We start from the raw sequence: 21499 nt of genomic DNA, 5'->3' as shown, positions 1-21499 counted from the left end.
TATTTGAATCTTAAACTAAAAAAATAAATACGATATCAATACGATCGGAGATCTTTAGCCGGTTTTACTATCTTGTAAAAATATCTAAATAATCCAATACAGAGCAGTGACCTCTTACAGGAAATTAAAATTGTCGTCCCTTACCCATTCCCAAGGTCTAAAATCAACAAAATTTACCAAATTCCTTCAGTAAAAACAAACAGGTGTTCAGACACCTCTCTTTCGAATTCTTCACTATTTTAAAGGATTAAACAATACTTTTTCGGAGCAGGCGGTAAAGGACTGATCGCTTTTAAAGAAAGTATTGTTAAGTGCCTATCGGGATTCTCGAACCTAATTTCTTTCTTCTTCAAAATTCTGGTATTTTTATTTTATCTTGTTTCTTTTAATTGTAGGTCTCATTTTTTTGTAACATTTAAGTTTAGCTAAATTGTCATACATTTTAGATAAAACAGTTTGTAACGTATACCGTACATTTAGTACTATGTATTATGCGGTAAACTTTAATAAATAAAACACATATCCACAAATTAATCGTTTATTGATCAATAAACGGTGTATCACATACGCGTAGTGTGTAAGACGTTAGGCGAGTGCTTAAAGTTAAGTTTACGAAAAATTATGAAAAAATACACATTTCTTTCAACATTACGCAAATGCTTAAGATTAGAGATTAAGTCAAGATATAAATTCGTGCGTTAAATTAAAATATTGTTAGCAAGAGCATCGATAATTTTTTATTACAACCACTTTTTTAAAATTCACCAGATTCTCACAATTTCGAAACATTAAATATTATTGATAAAGATCGTAAGATTACAATAAGTTAATCCTTTGACATCGTTGTTGTTAAGACAATTTAAAGGTTATATTTAACATATGATTTTAAAAGCCATCTTTACACGTGTAATGAGCATTCATCTATAGCAACAATCAGTCGAATATTCCATGTAAAGCTCACATTAATGACGGAGACATAAGTATAAAAGCTGTCTGTTGTTTCGTGTCAATTGCTCGAAACTTCATAATCAGGGTAATACAGAGTCGTGACAATTGACTCTTTTACGTTAAAATCCGATACGTTTTTGACATACGGGAGTTATACTTAACAGCCTCCATCTTACACCGATTAGCGAGCAGTTTTCTTTAATATGTCAAAGTGAGGCGATTACAGTGTTCCTGTGTTGAATTTGAATAATAGCCCATTTATTTCATACACACCAGTTCGTAGGTAAGACAGCTTAATAAGATTTTTTGTAAGTACCGCCTGTCAAGTTGTCCACTACTGGCATGTAGTGTAGTCTTGAAAGCGTTCGGTGTTTAGTATAACAAACACTCGTTTAAAGCTTACATACAATATTAATAGTATTATTTTCAAGGTTTTGAAAAATGGCAACACAACGAAGGAGACGCCCTCACCGCCAGTAAATGTATTTGACAGGCTGTACCATTAATTATCAAAAAAAATGTAATTATATGGAATTTTAATAAATTCGTGAAATTGAATAAAACAACATATATTGCTTGGTATATAGTTCATAGCATAATTTAAACTTTAAGGCAATGACTTATTATCTATATCACAGCAATAACGATATAGATAAAGGCAAATATAATAATTGTATAGAAACCAAAATAAAATTACAAACATCCAAATAGTTTTGCGCCTATGTCCGATTTTCAAACACCAATTAGTAAGTTCGTTGAAGCAACTTTCTGGTTGTAATATTTTTAGTAATGACAATGGCATTTACACGTCAATCGCCAAATTGACAGTGACAAATACAATTACAGCAAAATGTTAAATGTGTATTTCATTTCACTAGACAAAAGCGGCTCATTCATGTGTTAAAGAAACGAAGCACCTTTAGAGGTTTACAAATCGTATTTTTCTGATTGTACGGTATTAAGAATTTGTGAAACTGGTTAGTGAATTATTATCAATAGAAAATTCATTTAATAAATTCATTTTAAAAAGCCACAAAGCCCCCGAAATTTAATTTGTTAACAATGTCTCTCACATACACCAAACGCGATTTTAAAATGCAACATAACTTAGCATAAATTAATACAATTAAAATGGCAATAAAATAGATAACATACAAAATTCACAACGATTCGGAATAAAAAGTTCGAATAACCACAACCAATATTAAACAATTTCAACTCGCCTAGAATACGAAGACATAGAGAATGTACTTGGCTATACGAAAGAAAAATGTTATATACACCTCTTTCTTTTAATTAACCACAGGAAGAGACAACACGATCTAATCCATTACAAGAACCACCCAGTTCATTCTCCACATACAATATTCATGCTAGAATTAGCTCTAAAAAGGCAATAATAAAAAATATATACAAATACATAACATTAATAGTTATAATTCCGTAATTATCCTCCTTTACATTTCTTATCAATTGCAGAATAAATGGTCACTTTGGTGATAGAACTGAACATTGTTCTAAAATAATAATTATACATAGCATCATACTTTTGAAATCGACCCTAAAACCATGGTATAGAGGGACATTAATTTTTACTAGCAGTTTTTATATGATTTAGAGACAAACGATCCTACAGGGCTGCCTCAAAAGGTACAGCTGCCGATTAATGGGTGCCAGCCTTTCAGGAAAGGGTCAGCACTCTTTTTAAATTGGCCGTAAATCCCAGGGACAGCAGATTTCACAGATTGCAAAAGTTATTTCACCGATATGAAAAACTTAAAAGTAGGTATGTTACATCATCTACAATACCGTTCCCTAATATGTTCTATCTACGCGTATGAACGTTACCTAATATAAAAAATACCTACAATATAGAACTGAATTAAGACTATTAAATCATATGGAATTACTGTGCGCCTCACTTATGAGAAAAACTTTTGACACGAAATATGGTATACTGGAGAACTTACCGGATCGTATAGGTTAAGATAGTTTACGCAGTAATTTTGCATGTAGTCCGGTCATAAACAATAAGTAGTTTTGAGGAACATCATTGTAACAGCAACGTGGTAATACCTAATATAATTTGCATAAGGTTGATTTCGTTTTGTTGTAATGCCTACATAAGTTAAAGCGCAAGTGACTCCATACAAAGCTACGAGTATTTTGGCTTAAATATTGGCTAGCGATTAAAATTATACATACATATTTTCATCAACATTCTACTCTCGAGATTATGATATCATAAATATGGAAAACTATACGGGTTGGTAACTATTTTTTTTAATTAATGTCAAAGCCTTAAAAAATCAATTAATGAGGTTTATAGGTTTTGTTTGGTATAAAATTTCCTGGCTGAAAAAAAAGTACATTATAATTTATGAAACGTTCCTTTTTTAAACAACTCGATAGAAATCAAATAAGGAATGGAATGATTGTAACGGTCTTTTCTAATCTAAATGAAATTACACCGCCCTAATGGCACACAATAATAATAAATGGTAATATTACAAATTATTAATATGAAAAATATATCTTCGTTACACAGAACTAAATGCTTCATTTGAGCAACTGTCAACTATGGGAAGCGGTTTACCCGTTCTGTCTTTTTTATTCATAAGAGATGCAGCATAATATATTAAAAAATTAAAACGCCATCAATTATCAATTAATATTGGAGATTCACAAACACAAAAAAACGCAGATAACAATAGAAATGTTTAAGAAATATAAATTAAAATGAATTTTATAGCAATAACAACATAATAATAACGCTAAACTTGCAACCTGTGTGAGCAAAGAGTATAGAGCATATTTTATGCAGTAGTTCCCCTTTTTAAAGACACGCAGGCGACTTTATTTCCCTAAAACTTAATATAGAAACGCCATTTCAAGCATTATTCGGTAAACATATTCATTCAATTAATACATTTTAATATCATAATCAAACACTTAAAATATAATACGTAGGTTGTTCATCGTAATTTTATTTCGAAATCACTAAACAATTTATTTAAAGCAAATTCATTCCAAAAAATCATTAAAATAATCTATAAATTTATTTAATTCTCATATAAGTTTCATTTACTTGTGCGTAATTGGTAATAATCATAAAAATACTGTCGTCTCCCTTTAATTTACACAATATATGTGGTTGAAGCGAGATGCATGCTTCTAACAACGACCACGATATAATATTTCGGAAATAGCCAAAAGGATGAAGAATTTAGAAGTGGATATTTCTAAGACCTGTTAAGAATTTAATGGCATCCTTTTGGACGGGATCACAATATAACCCGACTGAATAGAAAAGGTGTACAATGAAAGCATCTACAACATTAAAAGCGACTTCTTAATTCAGCCGTATTACATCTTAGGAGCTATTCTATTAACTACATTTGAATTGGTATGGCCATACATCTGGCTGATTGAACTACGAAACCCCTGACTAGACCAGTTTAAATTAAACTTTACACTACAATTATAATCAAAATATGTCAAAACAATTATTGGAATTGCTGGGCATTTGAGCGACATTAATAAAATTTACAACAAAATTCATTCATATTACGCAACCATATTGATCCGACGCTTCTGAAATCTTCTTACGATCCTTGTATAAAATAGTACCTGAAATAGTTTATTCAAAAGCATTTACTAACGATCTTGTTCATACGTACTATAAGCCTTACTTAATTAAACATTGTTCTGATAATTGCCATGTGACACGTGTTAAATTTTAAATGGACAAATATATTGTAATTTGTGGCAGGTATCAGGTTCCAAGTTCATAAAGAGACGAAAAAATTGCTTGTCTGTAAAGTCGTTTTGCGGACGATAGATTAACGTGACAACGTCATAACATTGATAAAATGATACATACTATTATTAATGAAATAAAATCATTTTTATAAAATTATTACTATTTTGTATGCATACACGGAAGGAGTGAATCATAGGCCGTAGGAGTAGAAGAGTGATAGATGCGATGTAACCGTATAATAAGCGTAAGGGGACAATGGGCGTAATGGGACACTGAGCGTAAGGGGCTGAGTCGAGCATGCAGCCGGCGCGCATAGATTTATTTGACGTTGTCACGTCAAAATTACTTAAGTAAACGAAGAAACAGTGAAACCAACACAGATGCCTTATCGCTGGTTTATTTGATACATGAAATTTGAAACCTGTAAAACGCTAGGTATTTATAAGGTCCTGGTACCTGTATAACAATCACTGTATTCATACGCCAAGCTCGCCGTACTGAACGGACCATTTCTCGTACGCGACAAGACTGTGCGGAGACACCGACGGCCGAATTCGCTTCAACGCATCCATAAAGTCCTGGTACATTATGTTGCGAACGAGCGAGAGATCCAAGCATTTCACTTCTTCTGGATCTAGTTCTGAACATTTTTCATTGAATTAAAAACATTCTAACTTATTCTGGATAATATAGTAATTGACTGATTTCTCGAAATATATGGGTACATCCAATTGATATTGATTTAGTGGGACCAGCTTATTTTTTTTTCTTTTTATAAATCATAACAAAAAACCTTGAATTATTACAAATTATATAAAATTGTTCTATCAATTTGCATTACCTCTTATCGGTCCCAGCGCTGCATCCCTACAAAGGGCAGTAAGATCGCTGCCCGAATATCCATCTGTTAGTGCAGAGAGTCTCGCCAATTCATCCTCACTAATAGAAGCGGCCGCTGAGCCACGGGAAAGCACGCGACGCAACAGAGCTCCACGCGTACGTGAATCCGGCAACGTAACGTACACGCGTTTTGGAAATCGTCTGTTCAAGTTTAAAGGATTCAAATTAAATAAACTTACTTAGAACAACCCAGCAGTCAGCTAAAGAAAATTGTTTCGCAAATATTTTTAGACTACCGGCAATCGATATTTAGTATTTTAAAATCAATCACTAGGTACTGTAATGTCAGGCATATAGGCTGTCACATTATAAGAAACACAATAGTACCTCAAAGCAGCTTCATCCAACTCTTGAGGGCGATTAGTGGCGGCCATAACAATAAGTCTGTCTGCCCCCGCAGCAGGTAACCCATCAAACTCCACCAAGAACTCGGTTTTAAGTCTTCTTGACGCCTCATGCTCGCCCGTTGACCGCTCGCATAACAAAGAGTCCACTTCATCCACGAATATTATTGACGGCTATAACAATTACGTTGCAGATTTGGCATCAATAATTCAACATGTGAAACATCTCCGAGGTCGTAGGTTCGATCATCGACACTTTACAGCTTGCTAGTGGACTGTGAAATGTGTGTTTAAAATTTATATGTATTGAATAACAGGAGTATCTGTATATTATATGTAATGTATGTATGAGCTGCACTAGATGACTAAATATAAGAGAGAGTAAGAACCTAACAACCCTACGGATCCCTAAGCCCTGCCCTGTGACAGAGATGACGCTCTACAAAGCGAGTATCTCTTTCTGAAGCACGATGCGACTTATAAATATCATGGTACTATAATCAAACTTTTGAACAGAAAAAATAATGACCTGCAACTCTCTCGCGACTTGAAAGAGCGCTCGAACCATCTTCTCCCCGTCACCAACGTACTTGCTTGTGAGAGTGGCGGCAGATATTGAGAAGAAGGTTGCTGAACACTCCGCCGCTACGCACCTTGCTAATAACGTCTTACCTGAAACATTGAGGCATTTAGTATTATTTAGTAGCATATGTTGCTACTGCGGTATTTTTGTTATGTCAGGGGGCAAACGGGCACGAGGCTCATCTCATGATAAGAGTTACCGCCGCCCATAGATACACATTGCTCTTCTCTTGAAGGACCCTAAGTCGAATTGGTTCGGAAATACTTCAGTGGGTAATTGGTACCACATAGCGGTGGAGCGCCGGTCTTAAAAAAAACGCTCGGTTGTGAAAGGACGGATGCCGAATTGATACGGATGGAATTTCGTATTATGCCTCGATCTCTGATGAAATTATTATATTACATTTTATTATTATTTGTTTTAAAAATATTACATTAAATAAAGAAATTAATAATTTTCAGTCTGCTTCATAACATAGTACAGTAATTTAAATGTTCTCATTTTAAAATAAAAATATTTTACCATTTCCTGGCGGTCCAAACAATAACAGCCCTTTAGCAGGAGACCGCAAACCCGTAAACAATTCTGGTCTTAACGAGGGAAGCACGACCATTTCTTGTAACGCTTGTTTAGCTGCCTGAAAATTATAATAATATTTTACAAAAAGTCAAGCATAAGAAAACAGTTACACTTAATGAAAACGCGTTTATAATACTTATTATAAACACATATTACAATTACACTGCGATCACGGCAAATGTCTGAAAATTGTTCTATAATAAATACATTTTATTCATTAATACCAACATATGTCATGCCAACTAGATTAATTAGCCGATTAATAAACAGGCAGAAAGCGGTACTACATTCAAATTAACAGTCAACAGGCTAGGCAAGTAATAAAACGTCATCGAACCATGGCATTTGGTGTTTAGCTGTTTGATCAAATGGCTGAATCAGGCCGGCAGTTAAACGGCGTTGTTTAGTTAAGAGGCTAGGCTATAAATTGTACGGCTATTAAGCTGCGACATTTATATTGTATAATATTTTTATATACTTATTTGTTTTATATGCTTTTTTTTTTGTTTTTTTATTCATCATTACTCCTATGAAATATAACTAGAGTTGTATTGTGGCCCTTCAAGCCTAAACAAAAAAAAAATTTGGGGGTTTGTCTTCTTATTTTATTTATAACATTAAAGCAAATAAAATGTGATAAAACATTATTTTACTAATGAAAGTTTGTTACTGATTTAAAGTTAATATGAAAATTAAAACGGATCGTTCACTAAAATATATTATAAAACTAGGTACATTTTCAACTTATCTAAACTAAAACACTTACATCCTGCCCAGCAATATCCTCCCAGTGTACCTTAGGCCCACCTTCAACAATTTCGTCCAGTATAAGTTGGACCAGCTTGGGATCGACACCTCGTACTGAAAGCGTCGACTGCGGGGTTCTGCTTCTAGTGGGCGTGCCGCGCTGCGAGCCGCCACTTACTGCTCTTCTTACTGGTGAACCGTTTGCCGGTACCTGATATGCGCCCTGATCGTGAGCGAATGGTATGATCGGTTAATGAATGATAATGCATGATATGAACAGGTCAGTAAAGACTTAACGACATTAAATGTCGTGCGACACTCATCCCTGAGATCGTAGGTTCGATCCCGGCTGTAAACCAAAGGACTTTCTTTCTCTATGCGCATTTGACATTCGCTCGGTGAAGGAATGAATCGTGAGGAAACCGGCTAGACGTAGAGACAAAAAGTCGACGGCGTTTGTCAGGTACAGGATGCTGATCACTTACTTGCTTATTTGATTGACACATGAAATAGATTCATAAAAATGAGGCCCAAACCAAAAAAGGTTGTATCACCACTGATCAATTTATTTTTAGATGTCAGTTATTAATAATGAAAGTGAACGATTATAATAAGTTGATAAATATATAATATTGTTACGTTATTATAGTTTGACAGTCTTGAGTATATAAAAAATAAAGGCATATTATAGTTTTTGTGAATAAATAAAATAACAATAACAATTATACTGTCCAGATGCGACGCTGTGCCGGTTATAGTAAGTGATGGCAATTCTTACATAATAATATCCCGTGCAACTGACTTCAAAACCCCCTAAATATCGATAAAAACACGTAAAGGATTTGTTCTCTCAACATTGTACATTATGCATTCAAGTGGCATAAAAGAGTAAACCTTTTTGATATTTCAGTTATAGTCTGAAGAGTTTATATTTGGTTAAAATACTCCTTAAAAATCATCTACATATATGTACTATCTGAAAATCCCCAGTACATATTGGTTGCCCCTAAATTTTGGGTAAAAACCCCCCAAGTTGAAATCACTGGTAAGAGTCTCGTGGAACTTTTTCCTCACAGACTATACCAATAAATTTTTCTCGTTAAAAGTCGCAATATTGTTCGACAACGTCCGGGACTTGAAACGCGATCTCATTATCTGCAGTCGAACTATGCTACTAACTACGCGAACAAGGCAATTGATAAATCAAATATATATTTCATTAGATAATAATTGTTAGCTAACATATGCAAACATCTTGTAAATCATTACAATCTCTTAGTAATTTATAAATATGACTGCACTAATATTCTGTATATGTATGGATTTTATTTTGTACTTGTTAAGTAAAAACTTTTTCAGTAAGTCATAAAACTAGTTTTACAAGTTTCCAGAACCTTCTTTGTCGAAATACGAAAGTAGTTCACGTAAAGCTTGTTAAATTTTCCCGGAAATTAAGTCCAGGCGGTTCAATAAAAGCTTGTTGGGCGAGTATTTGACGTTTTTATTTCTCATTATATCCCAAAGGAAAACTAGAATATCATTTATTTATAGTGTAGGGCTGTATCCGCAAGATGTCAAGTACAGTTGTAAGCATCTGGCAACTAGAAAAAACTAGATCTATTAGCTAGTGAAACCCATAAATGGTTTACCTGACAGTTGAAGGCTGCGTTTTGCTATTTTTAGTTAAAGAACTTAATGATTATTTTATTGTTTGATATATATCTTTATTGTTATCTTACTGCCCCAGTGATATTCGTTTCGTCCCTGTAAGTGTTTTTTTCTGTTAGTAGCTACATACCAACATATGAAACATTTTACTATGTTACCCCAATGGTACTATTTGCATTTCTGGAATAACATCCTAAGTACTAAATAAAACGAAAATTTTAATTTATTTCCTTAATTTCTTTGTCTCTTCATCAATATCCATAAAAAAACCTTCCCCAGAGTACAAGGAATAAATATTTTTTGTGTAGTGAACTCAATGGATTCGAGAACTACAATATTTTTATATGTAAGATTGGTTGGACAAGACAATGGCTGTCGGTCAATTAGTCCTATATTAATTTCACCGTTATATTGTATGTATAATATACTTACAGATAATTGTCGTTTGACAGCTGGCGGTGTGGACGCCGGCTTCATTGGATATCTACTGTAGCCACCGTTCGAGCTATTCGGCTGCGAAGATGACCTGCCCATAGAGCGAGGTAGAGTTTGGGACTTCATCAGGGGCCCGCCCATCCCACTCTGTGTCCTTCTGCTGGCTGTTGTTAGCTTACGACCGGCCACTAAAAATAATATATATCAATTAGTTGACAGAGTACCTTTAACCTACACTAGAACGGACGCGTTAACTTGGACGAGGATTGTATCCGAAGAGCTTTATTTACACATGTCAATAACGTGTATGATTTCAGATTAGTTAAGCGTGCGACCCTCATCTCTGTGGTCGTGTCTTGGAATCACGTCTGTGCACCACTGGGTCTTTTTAATCCAAATAAGTACTTGACAAACATCTTGAGGAAACCGGCGTCACTCAAACCCTGAAAGCTGATCACCTACTTGTCTATAATATAGATCTCCCGACTAGTCTTTAATGATTTTTTGCGTGAGACACTATAATTAATATAAATTTAATAATGTATGATATGATATATACGATACAAACGATATAAGAAGTGACCAATTTATATAACTAATAATGTAAAATTCCTTTAGGGACAAATTTGCGCGCTATTGTGTGGCAGAATATGAGAACTCACGATTGTTCCACCTTACAAATGTTTATACCATATTCATGAAATAAATGATTATTATTAATATTTTAACACAGAAGCGATTGAATAAACGGATGCAGACTAAAGCCAAGACCCCAGGTGTTGTAGCGCCACTTAATATCAATATTGGATACACAAATGAAGATACACGCGGCTGCTGCTACAGACTTGTTCAACACAGTAAAATCTTTTTAAACATTAAATAGTCCTATATCGTGTGTCAGAATTTTTATATAATGAAAATATAAGGATAACTTAAATAGCTCGTGTATGTGGATTTCAATTTGCTGTATTCATTGTGAGACTAATTAGTATTCAACATATAATGCATTCATACCAAGACAATTTACTTTCCCTACATCCTTTGTATGTTTATTTTAACTCTATAATTGTCTAGTTTATAAGTAATATTTATTATGACTTGGAATAATGCCACCGTATCTGAGTACTTGTTACTGAAACGATCCTCCATATTTTCTAATTATAACAGCAGGGGGCTCATTTGATGTTAAATCAGTGATTGTAATTTTTTTTGTTCCAGGTGCCTAATTTCTACATCTTTCTTGTACATACATACAGGTAGGTACTATTGTTCTATAACATGCGGTAGTACATTCCTTTGTGTCTAGAGGTGATCAAAGTACTCAGACAGAGCCTTATTATTGAAGAGTTTCCTTCAGAAGGGTTATATTATAGCCTGAGGCTTTACTTACTATCTACTTCTAACCCTTGTAAATTTGAAATATCATAAAAAAGTCGCTAGATTTTGTTTATTTACAATAAAATATATATTTATAATTTATTTTAGAATATTCTACGTTTTGTAACTTGGATTTGAACTCGGTTTTCTAATAAAATTAAAGCAATTTTATCAACTGGGTGAATTGTACGTTTTTATTATTATTTCACTTATGTATTTAATGTTATGATTCTTAAAATATATGTGATGACAAAAATGATATTAAAATGGTTTTGCCAATACTACTACTGACCTAGGTTCCACTGGATCATTGTTATGAAAGAATATGAATGTGTTAACCCCTGAATAGCCTTTATAAAGGACTCTCAGCGTTCAGGCATTCGACGGTCTAGTGTTATTGTGTGCATTATTGATCTTTCTTGATCTCGTCACGCAATAAGTCTGTGATAGTGCTCTTTCTATTCGTTAGTGTGAGAGAATTGTCCAGTTGAATCTACACGGTCAGAGAAGTACAGATTATAATTTGGTGTCCTACCGGAAATCAAAACCGATCCAAGCGAAATATCTTTGCTGCCGTTCTACAATCGGTAACCAACTCCTTTGTTATTATTTATTTTACAAAAAAATCTAATATAATCACATTACGTTACATTAGAAAACCGTTGTGGTTTGTATTAATGTATAGCATAGCAGTCTTGTTTACGGGCGACAAATGTATATAAAAGTAGTTTTTCAATTTAGAGTTTATGTTGTTTAGCGTTAGGCTATTTAATATCTGATTGGGTAGACTATTTATTAGCCGGGGTGCCAAAAATCTCAATGTTCTCTGGCCATATACGTTGCTTGCTCTCGATGTTCAGAGCCGAACTTGCGTTACCGCTCGAGTCTGTACGTCATGCTCCACTCGTTTTTTTATATCATCTTAAAAAAAGTGCTCGACTAGAAGACATATTAAAAATTCTTCTTTCTTCATTTTTGTATTACACTGCTTATTGTGTTTGATTACGTTTTATTCTTGATTGTATTTCACCGTTAATAGTCTCTCTCTATCTTTGTGTTGATAAAATTTAATAAGTATGTCAACAAATTGACGACCCAGTTTTGTAATCGTACGAAAGTCTGGTGTGTTACGAGAGAATTAGTACACCTACGCTGTGTAGGTGTTTTTAAATGCTCTCTGCACTTGTAGACTGTAGTTGGCTCCAAATCGCTCCGCCTGTGGCTTTGTAGTTAACGTGGCGTTAACTTCTGGCGAAATGGTTTCCGGTTTTCATAGAAGCTAGATTACCTATTTGCAATGGAACGGCCGCGGAAATACATCTTCCCCCGTTGGAGGGTTAAGAGACGAATTTGTTGTATAAGTTTCGATGTGGATCATGAATCTGATTATTTAGTTATCTTATGTTTTATTTAAGTTAACAGAAACAGTTATTTTTAATCAAACAAAACATTTATTGAAAATTAATCAATTTGACTCGAGAATTAAAGCGTGGAACGATACCTCTATTGTATCTCGTTGGTAGATTTGCTGCCTTTTTTCAATTTGAAATTACTGACTTCGAAATCCGACTACATTCAATATTTAAAAGACAAAATGCTGGCGGATTTGTTATACAGTAGAATATCAGAGAGCTGTTGACATAGTGAATAGTAAGCTGTAGAAAGTTGTAACAGAATAAATGTGCCTTTAACATCGGCATGGAGACAATAATATTTTTTTAAACTATTTAGTCATCGAACCATGCAGGACCTCCATTAACCTTGACATACGTCAATCTACAATTGAGCGATTTTTTAAGGCCACTAAAGTATTTCCGAACCGATGCGACTTAGGTTCCTTCAAAAAAAGAGCGTATCAATTTGGAAAAGGCTAAAACTTGCGAGTCTTTTTTATTAACAAAGTGTTTCCCAACCTCGAACCCACTCCCACAGCGGGGCAATTCTATTGTTAAGGCGGGCTATTCTCTAATATCTAATCTATTAAAATTATTTGGAACATGAATTTCACTTTTTCATTATAGGTTTTGAAAATTTATGTTTTTCGTTAACAATTTATTTGTAATTTCTTCATACCCATCATTTAAGTAAAAAAAAATGTAATGTAAAATAAGTGTACTAGTCAAAAAAAATATAAAAATTAAGTACCTATAGGTATTTTGCTTGTAAATAAACCTATATGAAAACAAATAAGTGTAACACACCTTTTAATACACTAATTTCACATATTTTGCATTTAGATTATTGTAGGTACTGTCCCGGTAAAGTGTAATAATACACTTATTCTTAATATAATAATTATAACCATGTGAGAATGCCTGATTTATCATCACGTCTTCCCACGAACTAAATAGAGACAACGGTTATTTGATTTAATTAATATTTACTTAATTTAATCTAACTTACTTGTAACAAAATGTTAAAAAATTTAGCTCTATTTATCAAATTAAACAAATAAGAAATCGACGATAATAAAACGTTATATAAATGAAATAATATCATCTGTGTTACAAACGGTAAAACCGTGCAATATTTATATTAAAAAAGAAACATCAAAAGAGGCTTTCACGTCGGTCGCAATGAGTGCCTACTCCATTTCAAGGGAATGAGGCCGCGAGCTCAACATTCTAGTTTGTTGGGCCTTTTTCAGAGATATTAGACGCTTTGTGTTACGTCATTCTAAGAATTCCTTTGTTCACGTTTGTTTTGTGAATTTAATAAGAATTTAGTTAATGTGAAAACAATCTTAATGTTATGTTATATCTAGATATATATTAATGCGCGTGGTAATTCCTTGGGCCTAGGTAAAAAGCCTAGAGCGACACCTAAACCACACCTACTACCGAAACATTTACGCATTTTTAGAGGATAGCATGTTGACTAAAAATTTTATAGAAGTAAACCGTGTCATAGTAATCTTTGCTTTGGCTTTGTAGAAACAAAATAAAATCCTTTAAACTTTACTAACATTAAAATAGTTTTACAATATACCCTCACTTTAGTGGTTTAATTTAAATTGAAGGTTAATTGGCGTCTAAAACTTCTCAGAATATTTAATAATTTATCACGGTTTGACGCAATGCAGTTAGCAAATAGATAAAACGATCAACGAATCTTGCGTGGTTAGTAAATAAATAAATTCTAGACAGAAACAGTGAGTTTGAATATACCTTTCGTCAAGTTATTTTTTAGTATAAATTAATAGTTATATTAAATAGATTATATTAATTATCAAGTATAATTATCATATTGACAAGATTGTGATTCATATAGTAGCTTTCTCTTCTTTTACAGTTGTAAAATATTGAACAGCAGATAAAATATATATGAAAGTTTAAAAATGTTTTTCTTAGTCTCTCAAAATTGAAGAAAAAATTGAGGATATAAAAAATATTGAAAAAGTTAGTTTAGCACTTCGACTTTTAATCCGGAGGTCTCTATGTGGTAAATTTAAAAATATTTCATATGTTGGTGTGTAGCTACTAAACATGTAGGCTAAGTAAGAAATATTTCAATGCAAAAAGAAGTTTGCGGGGGCGGCTCATATATTTATTATAGTGTTAGAGAAAAGGCTAGTGGACCGGTACAAATATCACATTATAAACAATTTAACGTAAATCTTGAAATAACGAACAAGCAACACGTGACGTCGAGTATCACATGAAAGCTCGCTTTGACACATCCTCCATCCACAGATAAAATTTCATAAGGATTGTGGGTGACCCTTCCGTGGTTCATATACACGTGGAACAATACCATACATTCTAATGTATAAAAACCAAACAGAACTTATACAGTATTTATAAATGAAAAATAAAAGATACATGTATAGTGTATACATTAGCTGCGTAAAAACGTTAAATATGTATTATGAAATTTCGCAAAAAGGTGTCAGGTTAAGGTCAAACTATAATGTATGTACACGCGAAAGTGAAAAAAGTAGGTCGTATTTACCTTAAACTTTAAGCTGAAAGATTAAACAAATACCTTGTAAAAAGGGAATGTAATTATGATCATGTTACAACTGCAAATTAGCAGTTGCTATAAACAAAAGTAAAACGGCAAGCCGGTTTCCTCGCGATGATTTCTTTTAGTAACATCAAATTAAAATTAAATGCACACATAGGAAGTAATTCCATTGATGAATAGTCGGGGATTGAAGCTACGACCTCAGGATAGAAAACGAAATTCTAACGATCCGGATAATACACACTTTGCCTCACTTAAATAAAGAAATACCTACATTACGTAATAAATAAAACATTTAAAATATGACGAAAGATCTAATAGCATAAAAAGCATCTCATACAAAATATATAAAGCTCAATTTACAAAAACACACACAAATAATTGTTTATTTAACTTAGACAATGAAAATGTCTAGCCATTCTAATCAGACTTAGAGAATTGCAGACCTAGAGGTTCGTTGCACTGTAACAATAATGTAAGCATCTTTTATGAAAAAAATACTTTTCCTATTGTTCTTTTATTTAAAATATTACGTTACATGCAAAGTATTTGAAAGTTTTAACCTATAAATACTAATTAATGATTAGTAGGTAATGACAATTTTGTAAAATAAATGCTCGATTTCATCTGACGACGCGATTTAAATCAGATTTAAAACAGCGTAACTCAAATACGTAAATCTTTAAAGATTTCAGTTTTCTATTTTATAAAATAAATAAAGCTACAAAAAACGTTTATTTTTTTGGTTGAGAATAGGAGTTAGGCATCAAGCAAGTATCATAACTTTAAAATATACTTCGATTTTTGCGACGCACCTAAGAATATTTTAATCAATTTAAGTGAACCACACTGCACGCGACCTTGATATTACCTTATAACAATATGGGATCGATAAACGTCTGTATTCCGATGCTGCTGTCAAGCCATTTCATTTGAAATTTTCCAATTAGACTTAATACAAAAATTACACTCAATTAGAACAGGTAACAAACATCCGACTTTTTTTTGAAATTGTAGTTTATATAATAATAATTAAACAATACGTTGATATGCGAAAAAAAAAATTATTCGAGAAATTAACGCGACAATGATTATGAAATAGTATATTTAATCATTTATCTCATAACGACTTATGAATCGTTCGGATGTTAAAGCTTAATTTAGAACTTTTACTTTTATACAGCAACATTTAGGCTTTGTTTAATTAAAATCTGAGATCGAAAAATCGCTAATGGGAATCTGCAAAACGTAATTTCGCTAAGACAAAGACGCAAAGTCGTCGTCTAGATATTATAAAATTCTGTTAAAGTATTCGTAATTTTCCATCTACGAAATGAATTAAATATTATGTTGAGATTGGCTGCAAGATGTTGACGCCAGTTTAATATTCAAAGCCATTAATTCAAGAACACTTCACGTTCTAACTAAGCGTTGCAGATTTAGCTGCTAGAAGTGCCTAACTTAAGTTTAATTTTAGTTCAGCCCTTTTCATTTTGTTGTAAATAAAAATTCCTTTTTCAAATTTCGAATTACATAATAACTAGCCTAAACCGTGAATTTAACAAACTTTTATGAGGGCTATTGAAAGCCGATGTCGTATTAATAACAATAACGGCAAATAAAATGATCCAGTAAGGACCAAATTGCCCTAAACTTTTATTAAACGAGTTTTACAACTGTCACGTTAAATACCAGTGTACAAAAAGGCTTTCACTGTTTGACCAAAGTTTGGAGCTGACTCATACATAATCATCAAAAGCTTAAAAATCCTATGCTAACATAACAAGGGGATAAAAGGGACGATTTTAGCATTCAAATAAGACTTGGAGTTTACTCATATTGCTATTTTAGTTTAAATGACGCATAATAAAATACAATGTTAATGTTGACTAAGGTATTGACTGTAATAGATTTCGCTTGTTTTATTTCGTACCAACTTTACAGGGAATTCAGTTTAAATGAAATTTATAATTCAATATTAGTTAACAATAAAAAATATCTAAAGTAGTTATACGTGAAATTTAGCTTTTTATCGCTAACACTAATATCGTTGTCACCCATTTTTTCGGTATAAACATTTTCTTATTACATATAACAGTATCAATATTTTCTCTTTCAAACTCTCATACAAAAATGTCATACATTAAGTGTTGGCGATCTCAGAGTGATTAAGAACTGAGGTCTATTGTTTTAAGAATAAAAGAGGAAAAATGAAATGGCTAGACTTTGTTCGAGTGTAGACTGCAGAATAATTTATAAATAGGAAAATTCTGTTTGCGAGATTTATTATATTATGTCAAACGGTATCAAATATTTTACTGTATGTATTATTAATCTTACATTCGACTAAATAAATTGTATGTTGGTTGACTGGTTTACGTTATTTAATATAAGAAGTAATGATATTATTGTTACAAAAATTTACATTAATTTGAAGTCTTAGGAAGTTCAGCCTTGCTTGCCACACCCTGAACCTCAAATAATGAAGAGCTTATGATCATTGGTTCTCGCGTTAAACGCAAAAACTATTGAACTGGTTACAAATAAATTACAACTTTAGCCCCATGTAACGTTGGCTATATTTGCGTGAGAACAGGCCGCTTCTATATTAAATAGTTTTATACATATTATTTGAATAAAATATATAATATACATGATCAACAAATCATAGGACAAAAAACATAATTACACTGAACACAACATATTAAATGTTTTCAGTCCAGTCGGTTTTTAGTTCAAATCGATTGTTAATTGCCTTTTTTATATAAATAATGGCAATATGTCAACAGTATGCTGTAAGTGGAACATTAGCTTCGTTTTAATTATAAATAAGCGTGACATTTCCGCGGCTTTATCTATTTTCATTCGCATCACGATCGAAACGTCACGACTGGATTCTGTATCTATTGTGCTTGGAGTATCAAAGAGATAACCGATTTAGTTACGATTTCTTAAATAAAGAAAGGTAATGTCAGATATCGATTTCACGGGGAAGCCCCACTTTTGGGGCTTTCTTAGAATTATCGAAATACCACACAGCCCTTGGAAAATTAAATTGCCTTGAAGACCTATTGAAAACGCGTAGGGTTGGTCACGTTTCATTAATATTATAAACTCTGTTATAAATGATACTTAAATATAAATTTAAAGTTTGGCTCTAACTAAAATATTGGGAACGAAAAAATTACTTGATGAATTTTCCCGTTGATGCTAAGCATTTGTTACTTTATTATTATGTTTTTTTATTTTAATATGCCATGTGATGCATGGCGCAATGGTTGTAGTTCTTCCCGTACGTTCTACGCCCTTGATTTGAGCACTAGTAATAAATGTACAGATCTTCCCTTTTTATATCGACGTGCATAAGTGTGACCAGTATAATTAAATAAATTTGATATGATCAATGCCAACATCCAATCTATAGTTTAGCTTTCCTAAGACTATATTTAACTATATCAATACGTGTTTTTATCGTTATTCGTCAGGTATTCAACTTCTCGGAAGGCTTTCAAAATAACTGTGATATATTAATTAAGTTAACACGCATTTAGACAGGTTTATGTACAGAAATTATGAGTTCACAGAACTGTAAAACTATTCAAAGTTTTGGCTTCAGGCCATATTAAACTGATATTTTCACTATTATAAATTAGATCCACTATGCAATTGCAAAACAATTTCGCTGCTATTAAAACAAGTGATAACGTGCAAGTATTAATTACAGATATTTTTAGTTGTCTTAAAATTATCTTTTATTATTATAGCATTATTAAATATTAATTTTGAAAATGGAATTTTGGAAGAATACATTCCAAAGTCTTGTTTTTTTAATTGGTTAAACGGAATATCGTGAAGCGTTTCATAGATAGTAACGAAAATCGTATGATTACATATGAAGTATCTAGAAGTCCATGTCGTTTATAAGACAACAATGGCGAGCCATCTTTCATGCGACTAGAAAAAGCTGACTTGCTATTTTAGTCTGTCTTACACCGTTAGGACAATGGACTTCCCGTTCGTCCTTTAATCTTATTAAGTGTCACTTGATATATCCTTGTTTCATAGAAAGTTGGTAACATAATACGTATCGTATATATTTTATTACGCTAGGCGACTACTGACCCATGATACGGACCCATTGTGAAACATGGATAAGCGGAAATGTAAAGTGCAACGCATCATTACTTTCTATGACATCCCCCTAGTAATCACGATACGTTATTTATACTTATACGAGTATAACTCAACGTCTACTGGCAGTCAAATTTGATTCAATCAATTGTTTAAGGCAAACATTCAGTTATCATAACAACAATAACAATAATTATAAATAACTTTATTAAGTACACAATTTTTTCAATGATAAAACTATTCTATGTTAGATATGAATATAAACTTTTATTTATTTAATATTAGCAATTCAAATGAATGCAGATGAAATTAAAAATGATGCATTTAGTAAAGATAAGAAGGTACACTTCTGTATATTCTTGTTAAAATACACTTTGGGTTTTAATGTTTTATTTGTTAATACTTACCTTTTAATGTTAGCTACAACCAAATGATGTGTAACATAATACTGTTATAAAAATATCCTATGTTATATGACATGCATGTAATAAAAAAATCTATAAATGATTCTCGTTCTCTACAAAAAAAACTTACTCTGTATTACACAATTATAATGTGTCACACAGAAAGCATGAAACAATTAGTAAGCACAGTGAACCCACATGCAAACACTGCTAAACAAAATACCAATCAAAAAATTGTTTTGTCATCAAGTGTTATATGTTTTTCTCATTTTGCAGTAGGTTATGTCAAACGAAGCTAAGTATAGTGTGGTATTCTACCTTCAGTTGGTGGCTTCGTTTGACCACTGTTACTTTCTGTATGGGCTAGCAGTGTCGTCTTCGACTTCTCTAGTGGCCTTCTCGCCTTTAATGGCGACTCCATAGGTTTTTTTTCACTCCTCTCAGGCTCAGTTTCAACCCCCAATTTACTCAGGGCCACAAGGTTGGCTACATTAAAATAATTCTCCTGTTAAACCAGTTTATATTGTGGTGTTTAAAAATCAAAAGAAAAAGCTATCATGCAGTTTACAGCCAATTTCATTTGACACAACGTAAATTTAGAGCATAAATAATAATAGCTGTGATGTAAAATTATAACTTAATATCATACCAAGAAAATGTAACCGGTCTTTCGCCATTCCCAGATTAGTTTTCATTTTTTCATGTAGTCTTTGAGCTCTTTGCCATGCATCTCCACGACCTCCCCAGCAATCCACAGCAATGCCGCGCTCCAATTCATAGATCCCTTTTTTATATAATTCTATGGCTAGTTCTTTTTGACCTATAAAAGTAAGGCATAAATACTAATTTTGGAATTCTTTTCTATACTATGGGAGACTAAAAATCTAAAATAAAACTATATTTCTAGACTTTTTGCACTAAACTATTTTTTAACATTTAATATTCAAAATAAAAAGCATCCAGGGGTAATATTTAAGTACCTTCATTTTCCTCATCTATCTTCAATGCTTTCGATATGTATTCAAAAGCCTTGCGATGATGATGCTTCTGTTTGGCTAGTAATGGATCTCCTGGTCCAACATTATTTGTATAGGGCATTTCTTCAGCGTGGACAATTTCTGTCGATATAATCCCGTCTTTAACAACCACTTCTAAGTTGCACTCACCACTTTTACGAGGCCTATGGATAAACCGATGTGATGCAGAATACAAATATTTGAAAATTATAAATAACTGATATAAAATGGATCGTAACAGGTTGAAAAGAATAATAATCGGAAAGGAAACCACGTAGAGGTTTCTTTTGTGGACTGAGGATTGCGATTCATTTCGCAACGCTGATCCTTTTACTACATCTGCATCAACCTTCTTTGATTTTCTATTCGGAGATCTAGTTGTTTTTCGCGGTAATCTGCCACCATTGAAATCATCACCGGAAACCATTAAGAACACAAATGTTTCGGCTGTTTCAACACCAAATAGCCATACAATTTTGAACAGACGCACGTTTATTATTCTTTAACACAAAACCTAAATACGGCAGCACATCGCGACGAGAGCCCACTGCGACTGCCCCAGCGACCAGTACAGACCACAGAAAAAGTTTTATAAAAATAAATTGAAGCTTCAGCTTTGAAGTTACATCAACTGACAT

At 32.8% G+C, this 21499-nt stretch overlaps 1 protein-coding gene across 3 annotated transcripts; it reads right to left on the bottom strand.

The window, feature by feature from the left end:
- Window positions 1-524: 524 nt before the first annotated feature.
- On the bottom strand, window positions 525-21452 carry LOC110991994 (spastin). Of its 3 annotated transcripts, none has more exons than XM_022257608.2 (11): window positions 20826-21452; window positions 20495-20665; window positions 20164-20331; window positions 9965-10155; window positions 7884-8087; window positions 7061-7175; window positions 6485-6627; window positions 5939-6129; window positions 5553-5752; window positions 5168-5351; window positions 525-4578 (listed from the first exon to the last, which is right to left on the bottom strand). In XM_022257608.2, the coding sequence occupies exons 1-10, from the start codon at window positions 21286-21288 to the stop codon at window positions 5188-5190; spliced, it is 2010 nt and encodes a 669-aa protein (XP_022113300.1). In that variant the 5' UTR covers window positions 21289-21452; the 3' UTR covers window positions 525-4578; window positions 5168-5187. The 3 variants fall into 3 exon arrangements, with proteins under 3 accessions (XP_022113300.1, XP_022113301.1, XP_045490758.1); XM_022257609.2 differs by having other exon boundaries at window positions 7884-8075; window positions 20826-21451; XM_045634802.1 differs by lacking the exon at window positions 20164-20331.
- Between the last annotated feature and the right edge of the window lie 47 nt (window positions 21453-21499).

The sequence above is a fragment of the Pieris rapae genome, chromosome 1, assembly GCF_905147795.1.
Source record: "Pieris rapae chromosome 1, ilPieRapa1.1, whole genome shotgun sequence".
NCBI lineage: Eukaryota > Metazoa > Arthropoda > Insecta > Lepidoptera > Pieridae > Pieris > Pieris rapae.
Note: the sequence above shows the minus strand (reverse complement) of the source record. Positions and strands in the feature narration are given on the sequence as shown.

What these genes read in the sequence shown, in the direction of transcription:
- LOC110991994 (XM_022257608.2), bottom strand. Translation starts at nt 21,288, where the DNA reads ATGGTTTCCGGTGATGATTTCAATGGTGGCAGATTACCGCGAAAAACA. An exon ending in AACGAAGCCACCAACTGAAG is followed by an intron (nt 10,156 to 20,163) that starts GTAGAATACCAC and finishes TATTATTTTTAG; the next exon opens with TGGCCGGTCGTAAGCTAACA. An exon ending in GTTTGGACCGCCAGGAAATG is followed by an intron (nt 6,628 to 7,060) that starts GTAAAATATTTT and finishes TCAATGTTTCAG; the next exon opens with GTAAGACGTTATTAGCAAGG.